General features: G+C 35.2%; 1 protein-coding gene across 1 annotated transcript in view; it reads left to right on the top strand.

Annotated features, from left to right (window-relative positions):
- The window catches only part of LOC126893009 (prolyl 3-hydroxylase 1-like), a 142,279-nt gene that overhangs the window by 60,390 nt on the left and 58,480 nt on the right, over nucleotides 1-23,409 (top strand). Inside the window, exons 2-4 of the mRNA XM_050662946.1 lie at nucleotides 487-627; nucleotides 7,885-8,065; nucleotides 9,372-9,497. Of these exons, the coding sequence (XP_050518903.1) occupies nucleotides 487-627; nucleotides 7,885-8,065; nucleotides 9,372-9,497 (448 nt within the window). The remainder of the gene's footprint in view (nucleotides 1-486; nucleotides 628-7,884; nucleotides 8,066-9,371; nucleotides 9,498-23,409) is intronic.

Below are 23,409 nucleotides of genomic sequence, written 5' to 3' on the forward strand. Positions count from 1 at the left end.
CTTATAACACATCCACAGGGTGCCGGGCGGTGCCGTGGCCGAAAAATTGTTTAAACAATTTTTTTTAAACGAATTCAAAAAACTAATTTTTTCATTGCGAACGATTTTTTTAGATAATTTGGGTTATTCTGAGCAAAAAAGGTCTCTTGTGATTTTTCTCTAAAATTGATTGTTGTCGAGTTATAACTATGGCCATTTTCGTATTTTTCAAATTTTAAATCGCCTATAACTCGACAACAATCAATTTTAGAGAAAAATCACAAAAGACATTTTTTGCTCAGAATGTCCCAAATTATCTAAAAAAAATTTGTTCGAAGTGAAAAAATTATTAATTTATATGTTATAAAGACCTCTTTTTAAGTAAGTTTGTGCAAAAAAATCGAATCGGAATAATTTCGCTAGCGGGGGCGACGATACAGCCCGGCCTATAAGTTTAAATGATACTTTTATTATTGCAATTTGTTAACATATTTGATTTTTTTTCAGACAAAGCAATTGGAAAAGGCAGCATCAGCTGCTTTCACGTTTCTGGTAGCACATCCGGATAACAAGGTGATGTCGACCAACTTGAAGCACTATCTTGACCACAACGTTGAAAAAAAAGATATTGTAAACTACGAAGCCAAAGTAAGTGGATGCCTTTTGTTATCAATAACTGTGATAGTTTTTATTTACGCTGATTTCTTGGCATCATATTATTGCCCAGTGAGCGATAAAAGAGATTCAGGGTCAGCTTACAATCATTCTTTAATCTTTTATTAAAATAATATTAAAGTAATCTTCTTCTAAGCAATATAAAAACATTTTATTTCCTTTTGTAAAATGAATTTTAAATATTTTTGTTTGAATTTCTTGGTAGGAAATACACACTACTAAATTTATGTTAAATAAACGTTCCTGGCTACTATCAGAGGCGTATGACAAGAGAAAGTGAATGGTTGACCCTTCCCAAATTCTACCCCACTGGCGAAACTGCTATTTTAGGCAATTTTTCGATTTTACAATACTTTATACAGGGTGTCCAGAAACTCTACCGACAAACGAAGACAGGAGATTCCTCAGATAATTTTAAGATAATTTAACCCAATTCACCTAGTCCGAAAATGCTTCCTAAGGGAGCTAGAGCTCTTTGAAGATGGCGTCTTGTAATTAGTTTTTCTTAAATAACTCCAGAACGCTTCTATTGAAAAAAACGAAAATTGGTACACATATTTATCTTCCAGAGATAAATCGACTCTATGCATTGCGAATTTCTAGTACCGGTCATAGGCGTCCGTTTTGGGTACGGCACCAGTTATTTTATCGCATAACTTTTTTATCTTTAATTTTTTAGCATTGTTAACTCTGGATTGATAAATTGTGAGGTATTCTAGAACTAAAAGGTACTCTTGTTTTAGGTCGATAGGATACACGGTTTTCTAGAAAAATCGATTTGAAAATTTTTCTTTTTTTGAATTTCCAAAAAAAAATTTCAAAAAAAAACTATTTAGAAATCCAAAAACTGGTACGTTTATTTATATTTCAGAGATGAATCGATTTCATTAATTGCGAATTTCTAGTACGGGTCATATGCGTCCGGGTAGGTCAACGGTTATTTTATCGCAAAACATTTTGTCTTTAATTTTTAAGCATTTTTGACTCGAGCTTATTAAGTTATGAGGTATTCTAGTACTAAAAGTTACTCTTGCTTTAAGTTGGTAAAGTACACCGTTTTTTATTTTTTTTTTTGAATTTGTATTTAAATTCAAAAAACGAAAAATTTTCAAATCGATTTTTCTAGAAAACCGTGTGTCCTACCGACTTAAACCAAGAGTACCTTTTAGTACTAAAATACCTCACAATTTAATAATCCAGTATCAAAAATGCTTAAAATTTAAAGGCAAAAAAGTTATGTGATAAAATAACCGTTGCCCTACCCAAAACGGACGCCTATGATCGGTACTAGAAATTGGCAATGAATGGAATCGATTTATCTCTGGAAAATAAATATACGTACCGATTTTCGTTTTTCTAAATTGAAGCGTTCTGGAGGTATTTAAGAAAAACTAATTACAAGACGCTTCCTTCAAAGAGCTCTAGCTCCCTTAGGAAGCATTTTCGGACTAGTGGCATTAAGCTAAATTGTCTTAAAATTATCTGAAGAATCTACTGTCTTCGTTTGTCGGTAGAGTTTCTGGACACCCTGTATGTATATAAAATACTCTTTATAAAGTCGTTCTGAAGCTATTTCTTTGTGGCATTTTTGTAATTAACTATTTAGATGGGAAATAAACCACAATTTAACTTGAAAAAATAATTTTATTAACGTTTCGACATCCACATCGGACGTCGTTGTCAAAATACAAAATATTAATAATAACATTAATATTTTGTATTTTGACAATAAAGTGTGGAAACCACTTATGGAATACAATTGCTTGTGTCCTATTTGTAGAAAATGATTAAAAATGCTGGAAAACGTCAACTTTTAAATTCATATGTACGCGTTTAAAATCTAAAATTTAAATTTACAGGGTGATTCACGTAAGTTTAGCATAGGGCATCATCTTTATTTTTAATGAAAACCCTGTATACCTATATCGTGAAGTTCACAAACCTTATAAATGCAGTATTCAGGTACCATATGTACCAGTAACGTGGAAAACAACTCAACTAATCAGGATCCCCAAAGCAGGGAAACCAGTAAATAAAGTAGAATCGAACAGACCAATATTGTTGCCACCAATTATTTCCAAATTCCTATACTCGACCACAAAGAAATTATTACTTCCCATCAATTTGGATTCCGTTATAAACACTCAAAAATGGTGAGAAAAATAGAGAGATCTATAGAAGAGAATAAAATATGCTCAGCTGTTTTCCAGGATATAGCAAAAGCATTCGATAAAGTGTAACACAAAGGCTTGTTACTAAAATGCTAAGTTTATAGTAAAGCGGTGAGCATAGAGGTTAGAATAGGGGTTTACCTAGAGATTGACCTCTATGTCTATGGGAACAATCGTGTACTTACCGCTTAGTTACAACTTCGTAAATTACTTAAATGTGTACTTACCGCTTAGTTACAACTTCGGCACCTCTATCTACGCGCCTCTTACCGCTATCCTCGACGCTCACTGTTTCACTATAAACTGGGTCTTAAACTCAAAAGATATCTTTCCATCCATTATGTCCATCTAATATAGGCATATTTTTGAAATACAGAACTTTTAGAGTTAAACAGGAAGGCAAATATTATTCAGAACTACGGCCAATCAAAGCAAGAATCCCACAGGGCAGTGTTCTGGGACCCATAATAAATTTATTATACATATTTATACCAATGACTCCTTGTTATGGAAAATATTAAACTTCTTCTTTTTCTTCTCCTTCTTCTTCTTCTTCTTCTTCTTCTTCTTCTTCTTTTATATAGGCAGTACTGCCTGTTTTTCTTCAACAGTGCCTTTCATTCTGCCCCTAAGTTGTCATTCCATATTTTCCTTGGGCGTCTTATACTTCTTCTGCCTAACGGTGACTTGTTCGTGGCTATTCTTACTATCCTTGATTCGGACATCCTGCTTATGTGTTCATTCCACTCTTCTATTCTGTTCTTTACCCAGGTATTTATATTGTCTACCACACATACCTATGCGTCTGATTTCCTCACTTCTTACCCTGTCCTGTAGTCCTTTTCCAGCAATCCTTCTTAACATCTTCATTTCGTTGGTCTCCAGATGTCTTCGTGTTTTGCTTGTATCTGGTCTTGTTTCGGCCGTGCAAGTCATAACTGGCTAACCTAATAACTGACTTATATATTCGGACCTTTGTTTCCAATCTTAGGATTTTGTTTTTCCAAATTGTGTCGTTTAGGCATCCGGCCGTTCTACTGGCTTTAAGTATTTGGCCTTTTACCTCTTCTTCGATATTGTTATCTGCTGATAGATTAATTCCCAGGTATTTGAAAGTCATTACTTGTTGTATAATTTGATTGTCTAACTCCAATTTGCATCTTATAGGTTCTTTGGCTATTACTAAGGTTTTTGTTTTTTGGGCTGATATTTTCATATTCATTCCTTTTGCCAAAGGAATAACAAGAAGAAAAACCAGTTCTTCTTTTATATAGGCAGTACTGCCTGTTTTTCTTCAACAGTGCCTTTCATTCTGCCCCTAAGTTGTCATTCCATATTTTCCTTGGGCGTCTTATACTTCTTCTGCCTAACGGTGACTTGTTCGTGGCTATTCTTACTATCCTTGATTCGGACATCCTGCTTATGTGTTCATTCCACTCTTCTATTCTGTTCTTTACCCAGGTATTTATATTGTCTACCACACATATGCGTCTGATTTCCTCACTTCTTACCCTGTCCTGTAGTCCTTTTCCAACAATACTTCTTAAGATCTTCATTTCGTTGGTCTCCAGATGTCTTCGTGTTTTGCTTGTATCTGGTCTTGTTTCGGCCGTGCAAGTCATAACTGGCTAACCTAATAACTGACTTATATATTCGGACCTTTGTTTCCAATCTTAGGATTTTGTTTTTCCAAATTGTGTCGTTTAGGCATCCGGCCGTTCTACTGGCTTTAATTATTTGGCCTTTTACCTCTTCTTCGATATTGTTGTCTGCTGATAGATTAATTCCCAGGTATTTGAAAGTCATTACTTGTTGTATAATTTGATTGTCTAACTCCAATTTGCATCTTATAGGTTCTTTGGCTATTACTAAGGTTTTTGTTTTTTGGGCTGATATTTTCATATTCATTCCTTTTGCCAAAGGAATAACAAGAAGAAAAACCAGTGGTTTGACCAGGAGTGCGAGCAAAGCTTACAGCAGGAAGCAATCAGGAGGCTGGAGTTACTAACGCGACCTACAGAAGAGAACAGGGAAGACTACAACAGAGGAAGGACTCAAACGAGAAGACTTTTGAGAAGAAAAAAGAAACAGTACCTAGAAGCACGAATACAGCAACTCGATGAGGAACATAGAACCGGTCAGTCTAGACAGTTTTATAGGGACCTAAAAACAATGACGGGCAACACGATCAACAGCCCAAGATTTATAAAAGACGATGCAGGACAATTGCTCACAGACGACGAAGAGATAAGCCGCCAATGGAGAAAGTATTTTGAGCAACTCTTAAATACAGAAAATCCCACAACGACAGGGCAACAAAGACAGTACCAGTTAGCCGAACATGAAATACCAGGGCCCACACTAGCTGAAGTAAAGTCTGCAATTTCGTCCCTAAAAAACCATAAAGCCCCAGGCCCAGACGGCATACAGGCGGTACTACTAAAAAAAGGGGGAGATAAACTACATCTTGAGATATATCATCTTATAAGAGAAGTCTGGGAAAGAGAAGAAATACCGAAACACTGGCATGAAAGCCATACAATACCTATTCACAAGAAGGGAGACAAACAAATATGTCGGAACTATAGAGGAATATCGTTAATTAATACAACATACAAGATTATATCCATAATACTGTTTAGAAGACTAACTCCATACGCAGAGGAAATAATAGGCGACTACCAAAGCGGATTCAGACCGGGAAGGTCGACTATAGACCAGATCTTCGTCCTACGCCAGGTGTTGGAAAAAAAACTGGGAATTCAACCGCGATGTACACCAAATCTTCGTGGACTTCAAACAAGCTTACGATTCTGTTAGCAGAGAAGCATTGTGGGAAACTATGGTAGAAATGGAAGCACCTGGAAAGCTGGTACGATTAGCAAAGTTGAGCACGGAGAACGCTTCCGCACGAATCAGAATTGGCAGCACCACGTCGGAGGAATTCCTCATTGACACCGGACTTAGACAAGGAGATCCTCTCGCCCCCCTGCTATTTAACTTCGCACTGGAACATGCAGTAAGGAAAGCTCAGCCACAACTGACAAACGGATTTGCCGCCCAAGGATCAAAATGACGTCGACACAATTGCACAATCGACCAGAGATGCAAAAGAAGTTTGCACCCTATTCGAGAACGGAGCCAAGGAAGTTGGTCTTAAGGTCAACGAGGACAAGACCAAGTACATGGTAGTTACGAAGAACCCAAGACCAAGGGTTAGACAAAACGTAACAATTAATGAATACAATTTTGAAGTCGTCAAAGAATTTAAGTACCTGGGAGCGATCATAACATCTGAAAATAACTATGAAAAGGACGTGGCAGCCAGGATTATTGCAGGAAACAGGGCATATTACTCATTAAGGACCCTACTTAAATCAAAAATACTCTCAAGACCAGCAAAAATAAGAGTATATAAGACAATAATTCGTCCCACAATAACGTATGGAAGCGAAACATGGACTCTAAATCAGCGGGAAACAACAAAATTACTGGTGCTTGAAAGAAAGATACTACTGACTATCTATGGGCCTTGCAGAGAAGAGACAACAGGAGAATGGAGAAGAAGACACAATGATAAACTCCAGACAATATACGGAGATGAAAACATAGTACGCTACATTAAAGCAAACAGAATACGATGGGCGGGTCACGTACTAAGATCAAGTGACGAAAGACTTCTAAACGCCACATTCTGGGAAAGGCCCGATGGAAAAAGGTCAGTTGGTCGCCCAAGAAAGAGATGGAAGGACGCAGTAGCCAGCGATCTACGCAAAATGGGAGTACAGCAATGGGAAATAGCTGCTCAGGACCGACATGGAGGGAAATAGTAAACGCGGCCAAGACTTACATAGAGTTGTAGAGCCAAATGATGATGATGTTGATGATTCCTTTTGCGTTAATGTTGAATTCGTGCAGTAATCTTTGTAGGTCGTCTTCACACTCTGCTACTAACACGGTGTCATCGGCGTAACAGAGTATTTTTATCTCTTTATCGCCCATTTTGTACCCTCTTTTTTTCTTCACTTTTTTTATTATTGCATCCAACATTATGTTAAACAGTAGAGGGCTCAGTGAATCTCCTTGCCTGATTCCTGTGTTTGTTTCTATGGGTTATGTTATTATTCCATTCACTTTCATTTCTATTTTATTTCTTACATATATGTTTTCTACCAGTTTTATGATATCCAGTGGTAAATTTTTGTCATATAGTAGGTGTATCACATCCTTTAATTGGATTCTATACAACGCTTTCTCTAGGTCTATGAAACAGAAAAAGGCTGGTTTGTTATATTCTAATGATTTCTCCGCTATTTGCCTTATCACAAAAACTGCATCGTTACATGATCTTCCACTTCTAAATCCTTGTTGTTCATCCGATATATTTATGCAGGCCATTATTTTCTCCATCAGTATTTTTGTTGTGAGTTTCAGTATAGTGCTCAGTAAATTTATCCCTCTATAGTTACTGAGGTTTGCCCTATCACCTTTCTTAAATAACGCTATCATTTGAGTGGTTCTCCATTCTTCTGGAATTCTTCCTGTATTTAATATTTTACTCATAAGGATATTCAGTTCTTTGTGAAGTCTATCTCCTCCATATTTTAAAAGTTCATTAGCTGTTCCATCTTTCCCAGGAGCTTTTCGATTTTTCATCTTTTTTAAGGCGTTCTTTATATCTTCCTCTTTAATTTCTGTTAGCTCATCCGATTCTAATCCTGGTGTTTCCAGTTCTTCGTGATTAGCTGAAATATTAAACTAATAGATAAAATTGAAGATTAATAAAAAATAGAAGAATTTAAAATAAATAAAAGATCTGGTAAAAGAGGAGATGACAATGAAGACACAAACGCTATAGTAGACCACCTCAAGAAATTTGCAAGCCCGAGGTGGATGAACATACCACGAGAAACAGAGAAGAACTGAATAATTTAGAGCAAGCTTATGACGACTATAATTATATTATCGTTATTTTCTTTAATTTCTTCATTTTCCTTGTAAACTCTATCGCTGAGTCACATTAAAATATTTATGTTTTTCAAATATTTTGGTATTTCAGGATTATGTTTACCTATATGCTCATGGAGCTGATGCGTATGAGAAGAAAGAATGGCAATTTGTTGTGTTTAATATGGAGGAGAGTTTGGTGCATTATCTCCAAGCAGAAGAAGAATGTAGAGCTCAGTGTGAGGGACCATTCGATCACGGCTGGTATCCAGATTTTATACCATCTATATCAAGTAGGTATTGTAATATTAGACTTATATTAAATTATTGAAATAAGGAAGAGGACAACGCCAACGCAACCAAATAGTAATAGTAGCCCCGGAACTAGAACGGGGTAGGGGGCACGTGCTCCAGGGCACAACAGATTTCAGGGGACGGCAAAATTTGAAAAGTTTATAAATACCACAATCAGTATTGTTTAATTTTAGTTGTTTTTGTTTCCCAATTTATCAGTTTTATTACAAACATTAAATTATTATCTAAAGAAAAAGGACTAAACTGTTGTCTCATTGGAAAAGGCTTCAACTTGCTTTTGTTCGTGGACAACTTTAGAATCTTGTTTAGGAAAGCCAGGTATTGAAACAGAATTCCAAAACCAGATCCACCAAGAAGAGTCTCACTGGAAGGCAGTATTGCGCTGCATTATTGATGCTATTCTATTCCTAGCAAGGCAAGGGAGTTCTTTCCGAGGAACTAAAGAAGACTGTTATTTCAGCGACCCATCTAGTGGCAAGTTCTTGAAATTACAACGCATTACAATGTCCCTCTTCACCAACGTAGGTATTGAGCGGCCTAAGAAAGGGCAAATCTCGTAGTTATTAGATAAAATACAACATGAGTTCCTTAAAATTATTTCCAATAACAAGGCAAAAGATAATACAAGACATATTGGATGAGAAATCAGTTAGTAACAAAACAGGTGAAGGTCTCAGCCTCAGCCAAGAAATTCTAAAAAAATTTGACAAAGATGGACTTAACTGGATGTAGAGTGTATAGAGGTTGATCCTACAAAAATGGGGCAAATGTGGCTGGAAGTATAAAGGAGTTCAGTCCTGATTACTTCAGTAGAACGGTTTTTCGGAACTTTGAACAGTATGTATTTTTTCTTTGGTTTCAACTTCACGCTGGAAAGTTCTCTGTACCGAGAACTGATGATGCTTTGCATATTGTAGAAAGCGAAACCGGTCATCTGGTGGAAATAAAAGTGATTGTGAGTAAGTCTATTAATTATGAGTATGTCTCTCATTTTCATTTTATATTAGTTTACTTCTATTTGCGTACAGGGAACCTGGCAACCCAGAATTCGTTGGAATTTTTACCTAGACGAATAGAGAGGTAGTGCCATAGTCTTCTTTAATTCATCGTTCGTTTGCTTTACAAATATTAGAAAGCACGAATATATGAGTTATCAGAATCTGGTCCCAATATAAGTGTTTAGTGTTTATTTCTTCGGAATTAAAGCTTCGAACTTTTCTACTAATAATAATTTATGAAACTACTTAAAAAATTTATACTAACACTTTTTCGTTTTTTTTTTAGATCATTTCACAGTAGCTTTAAGATGCAAACAAAAATGTAGAAAGAAATTAAGCTCATTGAACGGAGAAATTCATGATGATTTATTACCCAGCCATTATCACTATCTGCAATATGCTTATTATAAATGTAAGTAACGTTAATATATTCTGTTTGATATAATTACCCGTTAAGTAAATATTACGAAACTATAGATAATTATCGCATTATTTTATATTCGATAAAATTATTTTTAATATGCTAATCATAATCAACAGTGTTTTGTTAACAACAGTAGGTACCATTTATACGAATATTCTGAAAGTTTTTGTTGATAGAGAGAGAGAGAGAGATAGCTTCTAGTACTTCTTCTTCAAAAGAAAATATCTTTCTTTATTATATGACACTTTAATTCAGAACTCCTGTAAGCTTCTATATAAATGCAGATGGTTTTAAAAGTATAGTTTGATGGATTTGCTACAAATTTTTCTGCATTTAGTAAGACTGGATTTTCTTCAGTGGTGTACTGATAGATCAGCGGGCCCTGGTTCCAGTTGGGATGCGGGCCCGCTCGCCCAATAAAAGCACACATTCTGTATCAAAGTATTTAATAAACATTAAATATAAATCAGCATATATCATAAAATATACAGTATGTCCCTGTAAGTTGTATCCATATGGAAAACTTTTTTATTATTAATTTTACGAAAAAAAGTTATTCTTCATAAAAAGCTCTGAATGGTCCAAAACCTAAGATTTAACCATCAAATATAAAAAATTTTTTGAATATTATACGAGGTATGTCAAAAAGTTTGAACTTCACTCAAGAGTAAAGTAGCTTTATTTTTCACAATATTGAAAATTGCTATTATGAAAAGCTGTTTGGAATTAAAACTATATTCTAGTATGCAATTACATCCTTCTAATTGAATTTTTTTTTTTTTTGCAAAATTATGGATAACTAACATTATTTTCAGTTATTTCAATTCAGATAACTCTTTTATTATTAATTTTACGAAAAAAAGTGATTCTTAATAAAAAGTTCTGCATGGTCTAAAACCCATCATACAACCATCTTATGTCAAATTTTATCAATTTTATACGAGGTATGTCAAAAAATATGAATTTCGCTTAAGAGTAAAATACGTTTATTTTTCACAATATTGAAAATTGTTATTAAGAAAAGTTATTTAGAATTAAAAACTATGTTTCAGTATGTAATTACATCCTTCTAATTGAAATATTCTGAACTATAAAGGTACTTTACTTTTGATCTAAATTTATCTTTTTTGACATACCTCGTATAAAATTGATAAAATTTGATATAAGATGGTTGTATTTTAGGTTTTAGACCATCCAGAACTTTTTATTAAGAATCATTTTTTTTTCGTAAAATTAATAATAAAAGAGTTATCAGAATTTAAATAAATGAAAATAATGTTAGTTATCATAATTTTTCAAAAAAAAAAAAATTTCAATTAGAAGGATGTAATTGCATATTAGAATATAGTTTTTAATTCCAAACAACTTTTCATAATAGCAATTTTCAATATTGTGAAAAATAAGGCTACTTTACTCTTGAGTGAAATTCAAAGTTTTTGACATACCTCGTATAACATTCATAAAATTTGATATCTGATGGTTGAATCTTGGGTTTTGGACTATGTAGAACTTTTTATAAAGAATAACTTTTTTCGTAAAATTAATAATAAAAAAGTTTTCCATATGGATACAACTTACAGGGACATATTGTATATTACATATATAGATATTTATAAAACTTAAGCTAATTTATAGTCCATTTACTCAGGACTCTTGCTGTAATTTTAAAAAAACCGCTTGGATTGACATGAAAGTTGGGTACACATGGCTAACTTGTCAAAGAAAAAAAGTGATATTGTGCCGATGTGTACTTTTGCCCTGGGGGTGAGTTTCACCTCTTCTCGGGGGTGAAAAAACATTCGTTTAACATAAGTCTGGAATTGAATAAACTGACTAATAATTCTAAGCAACTTTAGTTCTATAGTGTTTTTTCACTATAAGTCAATAGTTTTCGAGTTATTTGCGGGTGAATATGGTTATTTTTCAACAAAAAAAAAAAAAAACGTTTTTAGACTGTTTTTCTCAAATAACTCAAAAAGTAAGTATTTTATCGAAAAAATAGTAGAAATATAGCTTATAAAAAAGAAAAAATGGTGTATATGTTACCGGCCAAACCCGATTTCAGGACAAACTAGTTTGGCCTAGGCCAAACTAGTTTGTCCTAAGCGCATTAGGATAAACTAGTATGGCCTAGGCCAAACTAGTTTGTCCTATCGCGCGTAGGCCAAACTAGTTTGTTCTAGGCCGAACTAGTTTATCCTGATATAAATACACACATTTCAGGCCAAACTAGTTTGGCCTAGGCCAAACTAGTTTATCCTGATATAATGAAGACTCACACTTCAGGATAAACTAGTACGGCCTAGTCTAAACCAATTTAGACGAGTCGAAAGTAATTTAGCGAACATGTAAGGTCTTTTACATGCGGGGAATTCCCAAATCATGTCCCAACAGGGAGGGCAAAAAAATTATACATCGATATATTGTATCATATGATACATCGAATGAAGATATTGATACATGCTATAAATCAATATATTCTTGTATAATTAAATAATACAAAAAATAATAAATAAAAGGATGAGGTTTTCTCCAAAAATTAAAAGAAAAGATACACTTACGAAAAAAATCGAGTACGAATTAATATTGTTTTCACCAATTTTTAAAAAACGTGAAAACGTTGAATTATCCACGCATGTCTGTCCGTCCGTTCGTCCGTCTGTCCGTGAACTCAACTCCTCCGTCATTATACCAGGTAGAATGACAAATGAGGTGTCAAATGAAAGCTTATAATCCAAGGATGGTACTAAAGGTGGTAAATTTGACATAGGCTATCTCTCCGTCTGTCCGTCCGACCGCGAATCTAACTCCTCCGTCACTATACTAGGTAGAATGACAAATGAGATGTCGAATGAAAGCTTATAATCCAAGGATGGTACTAAAGGTGAGACATTTGACCTAGGCTATTTGTCCGTCTGTCCGTCCGACCGCGAATATAACTCAATATTATTGTTTGTTTGTTACGAATAATTATAATTTTAAGAAAAATGATTATTTTTCCAAGATCAAAGTATTTTATTCAATTTATTATTTATATTAAGCAGTACTAGTTCGCTGAATTACTTTCTTCTTCTTGGCTTTTCCCATTATGAGTTTGCCGTTTTCATCTTCCACAGCACTCTATTCTCCCAGTCGCCATCTCTGAGGTCTCTATCTATCATAGCATTTCCTATGTGAATATTCCATCTCACAGCAGGTCTTCCTCTCCATCTTCCTACCCGCGGGTCCCAGTCCAGTAATCTTTTCGGCCACCTGTGCTCCGGCATTCTTTGTAAATGCCCGGACCATTTGCCCTCAGGGCTCTACTTTTACTACCACAACTTTTTTGTAATTGAGCATTCTACTTCTATTCCGTTTCATATTTCCTCTGTTTTTATTCTACCCTACCTGGTGATTTTTAGACACCTTCTCACAAACTCCAATTCAACTGTTCGTTGTATTTCGTATTATTGCTGTCACTGGCCATTCTTCCGCTCTTGTAGGGTAGTATTCAGCACTATGTCCTTTTATGTTTTCTTTAGTTAGAGTGTTCTTCCATATCACTCCATGGAGTGCTTTCCTGGCTTGTTTCTCCGTACTATTTTCATTTCTATATCTTTCATACAAGTGCCATCTCGGTTTATCATTTACCCTAAATACTTAAAAGTCTTACAACCCTTAATAGTGTCTTCTAAATTTACGTTTAAATCAGCAACCAGTCTGTAATCAATTACTTTCCTTCTTCTTCTTCTTCTTCTTAACGTGCCCTATCAAGTCCCCTTGACGTTGGCGATTAACATGGCGAAACTGTCTCTGTCTCGAGCTATTCTAAATAGGTGTTCTGCTTTCTTTATTCCTGTCCACTCCCGGATATTCTTCAACCAAGAGGCCTGCTTTCTACCAATTCCTCTGCGTCCTTCGATTTTACCCATCATAATAAGTTGAAGAATATTATACCGGTCTCCCCTTACTACGTGTCCAAAATAGACCATCTTTCTATATTTGATGTGAGCAGCTCGCGGGTAGCATTTGCTCTCTTAAGGACTGCCACATTTGTCAGCATAGGCGTCCATGGTATTTTCAGAATACGTCTGTGCAGCCACATTTCAAAGGCCTCCAAACGGTTAATGGTGGATATTTTTAATAAAAAATAGTTGAAAGACTGATAAGTATGTACACACTTGAATGAATAGAGGAAATAAGAAATGTATATCAAAGTGTGTAAATAATTTATTTCTTTAGCTGAGCGCTTTCGACATAAACGTCATCATCGGAGCTAATGCTAAAATAAAAAAAGAGGTCTTGTAAGAAAAAAAAGTGCAAAACTCGTTTTTTACTTACGTCAATTGTTAAAAAAGTACCGCTACAAAATTGAGGTGTTAACATTTGCATCTTGTGAAAATAAATTTTGGTTGGATATGCTATGTCCTCCGTACAACCCCAAACAGTAAAAACAGAAAAACGGCCACATTACACGTTACACACATATAATCGGTTCATAACGTTCTACGACGTCTTCCGATTCCCAATCGCCATTGCTCTCGATCGTAGCACATGTCTTCGTTCAAGCCTCTTTCTCCGATTTCCCTATGGATTCCTTCTATCCAGCTTTTCCTAGGTCTTCCTCTCTTCCGCCGTCCTTTTAGTGCCCATCGTAGCACTTGCTTGGGTAATCTGTCTTCTTCCATACGTTGTACGTGGCCAAACCATCTTAGTTGCTTTGTTTTTATATCGTCCATTATTGTATGCTTTACATCCATTATCTCCAATATTCTTGTATTTCTGATTTTTTGTATTCTTGATATACCAGCAGATCTTCTCCAGAAGTCCATTTCAGTTGTTCTGAGCGTATTTTCGGATTTTTCTTTAAGTGGCCAAACTTCGCTGCTGTATGTTATAATGCTCTTAACAATGCTGTTATAGATGTTACGTTTATTTTCTTTGGAGATACTTTGGTCCCATAGGATTTTGTTCAATAATGCGATAGCTTTCCTTCCTTGTGTGCACCTTTCTTGGATATTCTTGTCCAACGTTCCATCTTGTGTAATTGTAAGACCCAAGTATTTATATTCCTGACAGTGATTAATAGTTATTTCATTTTCCAACGCTAGATCCTGCTGTATACCTCCAACGCACATATATTCCGTTTTCTTTGTATTCACTTCTAAACTCCAGTTCCGGTACTCTTCTATGATTTTTCGGGTCATATATTCAATATCGTGATAATCCTGGGCCATAAGAATCTGATCATCCGCAAAACATAGAGTGTATAGCATGTTATCATCATTTAGCGGTATACCCATATTCTTACATTTCCTTTTCCAGGATTTCAAAACTTGCTCTAAATATATTTTAAATAGTGTCGGCGATAGACAGCAGCCCTGTTTAAGACCCTTATTCACTTCAAATCCTGACGAGATTTCCTTGCCTAGCTTAACTTTTGCTATATTATGTTGGTATAGATTTTTTACAGCTTTAGTAAGTAAGTAAGTAAGGTATGCTTTATTGTCAAAAAATTTTAACAATTTGTGGACAAAGCTTATACAAAATAAAAAATACAATAAAAAACAAAAAATAGTAAAAAACTACAAACAAAACAAAAACAGAAACAGACACCAAGTAAATGGCGTGAGTTATTTTTTATGAGGTTCAGACTGATGTTAGTTTTTTCGAGGGCTTCCCAAAGTTTACTTTGTGGTACAGTATCGTATGCTTTTTTTAAGTCTATGTACACTAAATGCAGTTCTTGATTGTAGGCTATTTGTTTGTCTATTAACTGTGTTACACAATATAGGTGGTCAGTGGTGGATCTGCCAGCGCGGAAACCGGCTTGCTCTTCGGCCTCTAAGTCCTTGTATTCTTCTTCTATTTTATTTTTGATAATTTTTCCGTAAACTCTGATGATGGTGCTTGTGACAGATATTCCCCGGTAATTATCGCATATATTTTTACTGCCTTTCTTGTGTATTGTAGAAATTACAGAAAATTGCCATTCTTTTGGTATGACTTCGCCATTCATACATCTATTAAATAGATCTCTTAGGTATTCATACAGGGTGTTGCTACCGTATTTGAGCAGTTCTGGTGCTATGTCGCCAGGCCCTGACGCTTTTCTATTTTTTAGGGATTTGCATGCATTTCGTACTTCTTCCAGTCTTAACCGAATCGGTGAGCCACTGACAATTACATTGAAACTTTCGTGATCTTCGTTTTTAATAAAATCTTCTCTATTTTCTACTAGTAACTGCTTGAAATAGCCATCCCATTTTTCCAGAGTAATCGGTGTTATTATATCCCTTTTGGTATCTGTTCTCAACGTTTTAAGGAATTTACAGCTCTCTGTGTTTCTTGTCCCCCCTATATAGGCGTTAAGTTGATTGCATTTGTTTGTCCACGTTTCGTTTTTCTTCTGTGTGATTTTTTTCCGCACTCTTGCTTGTGCTTCTTTGTATAAAACCTTATCGGAATCTTTCTGTGTACTCATATATTTCCGGTACTTTTTTCTCTTATCGTCTATTTCGGTGGCTACTTCTAAGTCCCACCAGTATGGTTTATTTCTTATGTTTTCTTTGTACTCCCCCAATGCCTCATATGCAGCTTCGTGTATACATTGTGTTATATGTGTATGAAGATGTTCCGTATTTATAAATGTATATTGTCCTTTCAGTTTCTCGTCCAGTCGCTTTTCGTATAACGTTCTTATGCTTGTTTGTTGTAAGCTTTCTAGGTTGTATTTCTTTTTTGGTTCCAATTTGTTTCCTCCTTGTTCTCGTGGATTTAGATTTTTTTGAGATTTCATTCCGGGGAACAGTACTTCCGCTTTTAGAAGATGATGGTCACTGCCGCATGTTGCTCCTCTATAAACCCTTACATCGTTAATTTTCATTCGACTCCGTTGTTTTATCAAAAGATAATCAATTATACTTTTCTGGTTCATAGTAGGTTGGGTCCGAGTATATTTATGAATGCATCTATGCTGGAAGAAGCCGTTCATAATTCTTAAATTGTTCTGTTTACAGATGTTAATTATTCTTGTTCCATTATTGTTGAGTACTTCCTCGCCGTATCTGCCTACTACGTCATCCTGTTTTTTATTGCCTGTTCTGCCATTTAGGTCTCCTAATAATATAATTTCTCTGGCATTTCCTATTTTGACGATTTCATCGTTGAGCTGTTCATAGAACTCATCTTTGTTAGCTACCAGTGCGTCCTCGTTTACACCATATACTCCCAAAATAGTTATTCTATAGCCATATATGTTCATGTTGACCTTTATCATTCTTTCATTTATTCCTTCCCACGATGTTATGTGCTTTCTTAATGTTCTGCGTATGAAGATCGATATTCCTTGTTGAGCTCTTATGTGTTTTGGAACTCCACTATAAAAATGATCATAGTAGCCCAATTTCTGTGATCCTTGGCCTTTCCTCTTAGTTTCTGTCACCACTGCGATGTCCATTTTCATGTATTTTAGCTCTAATATAACTTCATCCATTTTATTTGAGAGGCTTTGAACGTTCCATGTTCCAAAATTCATAGTCCTTTTTCGTCGCTTTTTTCGTTGCCGAGTGATCCGTCCATTCATCCGAGTCTGATTATTGGGTCGTTTAACATTTGCTTGTTTTTACAAGTATCGAGGAGTTAGCCCGATGTCTTAACCCCCAACTTGGAGGACCAGGGTTTGATTTCAAGTTCCTTCTCTTAGAGAGGTTGCTTTCTCCACAGCTAAGGAGTCCTCTCTACCCCACTTCAGTCATTTTTTTTACAAGTACCGAGGAGTTAGCCCGATGCCTTAACCCCCACCTTGGAGGACCAGGGTTTGATTTCAGAGTTCCTTCTCTTAGAGAGGTTGCTTTCACCACAGCTAAGGAGCCCCCTCTACCCCCCACACGTTACACAAACACAAAAAAACTTTTCTCATGGTATAGGTATCACCCATCCATTGTTGGCCTAGTAGAAACAGCTGACTGACAAAGTCGGTAAGATAAAAGCAGATTTGAATATCCGACTTTGTCAGTCAGCTGTTTCTACTAGGCCAACAATGGATGGGTGATACCTATACCATGAAAAAAGTTTTTTTGTGTTTGTGTAACGTGTAATGTGGCCGTTTTTCTGTTTTTACTGTTTGGGGTTGTACGGAGAACATAGCATATCCAACCAAAATTTATTTTCACAAGATGCAAATGTTAACACCTCAATTTTGTAGCGGAACTTTTTTAACAATTGACGTAAGTAAAAAAAGAGTTTTGTGCTTCTTTTTCTTACAAGACCTCTTTTTTTATTTTAGCATTAGCTCCGATGATGACGTTTATGTCGAAAGCGCTCAGCTAAAGAAATAAATCATTTACACACTTTGATATACTACATTTTTTATTTCCTCTACTCGATATTTTTAATGTCCATGTTTCGACACCATACAAGAGGACTGACCAAATGTAGCATTTAATCATGCGCTTTCGAAGTTGAAGTTGCAAGGTATCATTACAGAAGTATGACCTCATTTTTAAAAATGTCGTGCGGGCTATCTCGATTCTACATTTTATCTCTTTATCTTGATCTAGTTGTTCAGTAATATGGCAACCAAGATATTTAAAACTGGGTACTCTTTGAATTATATGACCATCAACATATAACCGTGAATCTTGATGGGCCAAACGGCTAAATACCATGTATTTTGTTTTTGAACAGTTTATATTTAGGCCAAACTCTCTTCCCACTGTGTCAATGGCATTTAAAAGGTGTTGTAATCCATTCATATCATCACTTAAAATGACTGTATCGTCTGCATATCTGATTGTATTTATCAGAATTCCATTAATTTTCACACCCCATTCCAAATTATGCAGCGCTTCCTTAAATATTCTATCTGAATATAAATTGAATAACAGTGGGGACAGTATACAACCCTATCTGACACCTCTTTGTATTTTGCATATTTCCTTGACTATCAACTCCTTTATCCTTTAATATTTTAATTAATTTGTGATGTTGTACTCGATCAAAGGCCTTCTCATAGTCAATAAATACAGCAAACACGTCTTTCCTTTGATCTCGGCATTTCTGCAATAACACATTTAGTTTAACACAATTACTTTCCACTAGATTAAATTGGTTTAGACTAGGCTAAACTAGTTTATCCTGATACAAAAACATACACTTCGGGATAAACTAGTTTGGCCTAGGCCAAACTAGTTTGGCCTGAAGCGCTTAGGACAAACTAGTTTGGCCTAGGCCAAACTAGTTTGTTCTGAAATCGGGTTTGGCCGGTAACATATATACGAAGTATGTAGACCCAGTAGGAGCAGAGTTGTAGGTAATAAAAAGTAGGTTCTTATTCGTCAAATTTCAAATCGAATATTTCAACTTGAAATAACCAAAAAATGAAGTTCTTTTAGGGAAAAACTCATCGCAACTTTTTTAAAGTGTTTAAAAAAGCTTCATTTTTGTTTTTTTTTATGAAAGTTTCTAGCATCAAAATTAAGTGTGTAGGCTCAAAATAAATTTGGTCCCTTGTAAGTTATTGGTAATACCAAAAATCTCAAGTAGTAAAAAAATATTTTTCAAATAATTATATTTTAGGTTTTGCTATTGTATTTTGGACGTTTTATTTTCCTGAAGACAAAAATTGGTTAAAATATGGCTGTTCAAAATTTGCATACACTCGTGATTAGTGACGCGTTTAAGCTCATTTCACTGCAGCCTTTTCAAAAATAAGCACTTTGAACCAATTAATCTTACAGATGTTATAGACAATAAAAAAAGTACAGTAATTTCTGAAGCGGAAACGATTAATTTAATTTTGGATGCTAAATGGGAGTGATTTTCACGATTTTTTTACCAACAAAAAAAATGGACCAACATTCTTTTGATCGTAACTTACTTTTGATGTTAGAAACTTTTTTTTTAAGAAACAAAAATAAAGCTTTTTTCAAATACTTAAAGAAATTTGAGTTTTCCCCCAGAAAAGTGCTTGATTTTTTGGTTATTTCACGTTGAAATATTCGATTTGGAATTTTACTAGTAAGAACTCACTTTTCATTAGCTATAACTGTGCTTCTACTGGGTCTACAGACCTTGTACATACACCATTTTTTTCACTTTTTTATAAGCTATATTTTTTTGATAAAATACTTACTTTTTGAGTTATTTGCGAAAAACCGCCTGCAACGTGGTTTTTCGTTGAAAAATAAACATTTTCACTCGCAAATAACTCGAAAAGTATTGACTTAGTGAAAAAACGGTATAGAAAAAAAGTTGCTTAGAATTAGTTAGTTCATCCAATTTCGGACTTATCCAGTCCCTGTGTTTCTTAATAAATATTGTTTTTAAATTTTTTGATTTTGATATTGGTATTCTTCGTTTTTATTTATAAGTACCTACACAAAAATTTATTAACCCGGCACCTGCCACGTGGGGTGCTACCAGCACCCCATAACACATTTTTATCAAATATTTGGTATTTCAAGTTTGGCAACCGAGCTGTGCGTCATAGTAGCTTTCTATAATATTATATAGCATAGATGTGTTATTGTTTGAAGTGATTATTTAGTGTCATTCTGAACTTATAGGTCCAAAGTCGAATTGGGGTGTCATCATCTGGCACTTAAAGTTTAAAATTTTTTTTTGTATTTTTGATAAACAAGTCAAATTTACATTTTTTATTGAAATAACTGATTTAAATTATTAATATAGACTCTATACTCACTAAATCTTAATTTTTTAGATATTTTACTTGACTTCATTTATTATGGCTTGGTACTTGGTAATTTGTTTATAACAACTTTTTCATTTTATTTTTTAACTTTTATGACATGTTAGTGGCTAATAAGTTAATAAAACATGTTTTTTTATATTCTTGTGTTACTCAACACATTATTTTATTTTTTAAATAAGTAGATTACAGAAAATATTTAAGGGGTGCTGTGAGCACCCCACGTGGCAGTTGGCGCCTTGCAAAGCCACCTGGCAGGTGCCGGGTTAAGCAGTTAGATTTCCTAGTGTGTACTGTGTACTTGTGTGGTTCAAAATGTCCACATCAAGTTAGAAACAAAGGAAGCAAAAAGGGCGCTAGAGCGGGCCCAGGCCCTGGTTCCACGGAACCCGCGGAACCATGCTCAGTACGCCACTGATTTTCTTCTTTTTGCTGTATTTTCTTTTGCTGTTTCTTTCATGACCATTAATGCTTCTTTTCATTTCACTCTATGCTCATTATCCCAAACATGTTTGCATATCTCGGATCTGTCAAAGTCTCTGTTTTTAATGTAAGTATGATTCATGCTAAATAATCCTAATAAGTGGTCTAAGGCCCGCTTGCTCATTCGGAGTTCAACTCAAGTTCAGCGCCATTACCGAGTTCAAGGCATGAAGTGCGTACCACCGTACAACGCATGCCATGCCTTGAACTCGGTTATGGCGCTGAACTTGAGTTGAACTCCGAATGAGCAAGCGAACAAGAGGCACAAGCAGGGCCGGCGATAACGGGCATGCAAGGGATGCGCTGCAGGCGGGCGCCCCTATTTGGGGGGCGCCAAAATGAGCTTTTTTTCGGCTAGTGTTATGCAAAATACTAAGATAAAAAAAATCATTTTTTAAATGTGGTTTAAATTCGTCATTATACCCTAATCTGTGTTTGTAAATTGTGCATATCACTATCACACATGTAAAATATACAAAAATATGCAATGCCGCATAATAGTCTTTCCATGTAGTAGGTAATATAATTTATTGGTCAAATATATCATATTTCAACCAAACAACTTTGCTCTTAATGGGAATGCTTTGTTTATTTTCTCCAAATTTCTTGCAAGTTGTTAGTTTTGTATCAGCAGTTATGAGAGGAAGTGAATGATTTCTAGTAAAACAAACAAGATTGTGATACTGCGTTCTTGCGGTTTGTCTAATTTAAGTATTATGTATTTTACCTATTAATTTAGGTATCAAGTTAAGGATTAATTCCATAAAAACATATTTAACATAAACATTTTAGTATTATTTCATGTGAATATAATACAGAATAGTTTGGCAGTTGTATACTCTGCATCTGCAGTTAAAGAATCCAGTGTTGCATTCAATTAATATAAAATTATATTTGTTAAGTACTCATTACTATTATTAAATTACAGTTTCACATTACTATTTTCATAATCTTAAGGTTTTAAAGTTATTATTTTTATGTAGGTAAATAAAAATGGATTCAAAAAAAATTATCAAAAAAGCCGAAAAAGAAGAAATGACAAAAAAAACCATCTTAGTTCTCTTAGCCAATTTCTTAAAAGAGTTAAAGTGATGTTGTTTTAAAAAAAATAGTTGAAAGACTGATAAGTTTGTACACACTTGAATGAATAGAGGAAATAAAAAATGTAGTATATCAAAGTGTGTAAATAATTTATTTCTTTAGCTGAGCGCTTTCGACATAAATGTCATCATCGGAGCTAATGGTCAATTGTTAAAAAAGTACCGCTACAAACTTGAGGTGTTAACATTTGCATCTTGTGAAAATAACTTTTGGTTGGATATCCTCCGTACAACCCCAAACAGCAAAAACAGAAAAACGGCCACATTACACGTTACACAAACACAAAAAGAATTTTTTCATGGTATAGGTATTGTAGCGGTTATTTACTGTAATACTTCTAATTACAATAAAACTAGCGGTTCGTAATTTATATACGACTTTATTTTTTATCTATACAAGTTTACTTTACAAACTTTAGCTTAAGACTAACTCTATTTACAAATATGTCCTATTTATATATGCGATACAGATATTCCAGAAATATCTATATATCTCCAGCTATGTCCATGTGACCGCTTGCACGTCATCGGCGCTGCATCGGCGTATCTCGAAACATCGATAGTGTTCTGTCTGTGCGGAGGCGGGAGCTGGTATACGAGGGTAGGTCAATAATTATTTTGTTACACTGCTCCCCTCTTAAGATCTGAGCGTCCCGATCAGCAACTCTAGATGGCCCAGGATGGCGGAATCTACAGGATTCTCCAGCTCTGCATACACCCCTAGAAAAGAAGTAACAGTCTACTGTCTTTGAAGGGTATGACATCTTCGGGTTCATGCAACACACAGTAATCCGTACGCCAGTTTCTCTGAAGATCACTTCCAGCATGCTTCTCACAATCTTCCAATCCAGATTTTCTACTGCATGGCCAATTTTTGGTAAAGCCAAATCTTTGATGTCATAATTACAGACCATTTTCTTCAAATTAGTTAGAGCACGCCATATGTTCTCGTAGCTTGGCGTGTCCGTATAAGACTTCCTGGTCACTATATACAGCAAAGATCGAGGACCATCTTCCAATCGCAATACTCTTCCAATTTTAGGTTGTTGATTCCTTAACTCGTCCAGGCGGCCGAACTTTCTATTGAATACGGATGAGATTCCTTTAGTCATCTCGAGGTCTTGTGCAACACAGTGGGCTAGAGAGACGTTTTCTGGAACACCAAACAGATCTTGCTGAACTTCTGTGGTCACGCCGAATCTAGCACTCTTTCTTTCTGCGTAATTGGACATAAATTCCTTAAAACTTGGCTGTGGTGCATCTTTCATCTCCTGTTGGAGGACTCGGGCTTCCTCTGTTTCATTTGAGCCAGCATATGGTGCAAGACGATTTATGTGAATAACTTTTGGTTTACCGTTTGGTAACTTCTTAATTCTGTATATTACGTCATTTATTTTCTTCTTAACTTCATACGGACCTTCCCATTGTCTTTGCAGTTTAGGACACAGGCCTCGATGACGTTGTGGATTATAAAGCCAGACAAGATCACCTACTTCGAAGCTTTCATTCTTGCAGCGAGAATCATATTGATCTTTCATTCTGTCACTGGCTATCTGGATGTGTTGTCGGGCAAGTTCATGAATGTTGTTCATTCGTAACTTCAGGCGGTCTACGTATTCTTCGCCTG

The sequence above is a fragment of the Diabrotica virgifera genome, chromosome 10 (assembly GCF_917563875.1).
Source record: "Diabrotica virgifera virgifera chromosome 10, PGI_DIABVI_V3a".
Taxonomy (NCBI): domain Eukaryota; kingdom Metazoa; phylum Arthropoda; class Insecta; order Coleoptera; family Chrysomelidae; genus Diabrotica; species Diabrotica virgifera.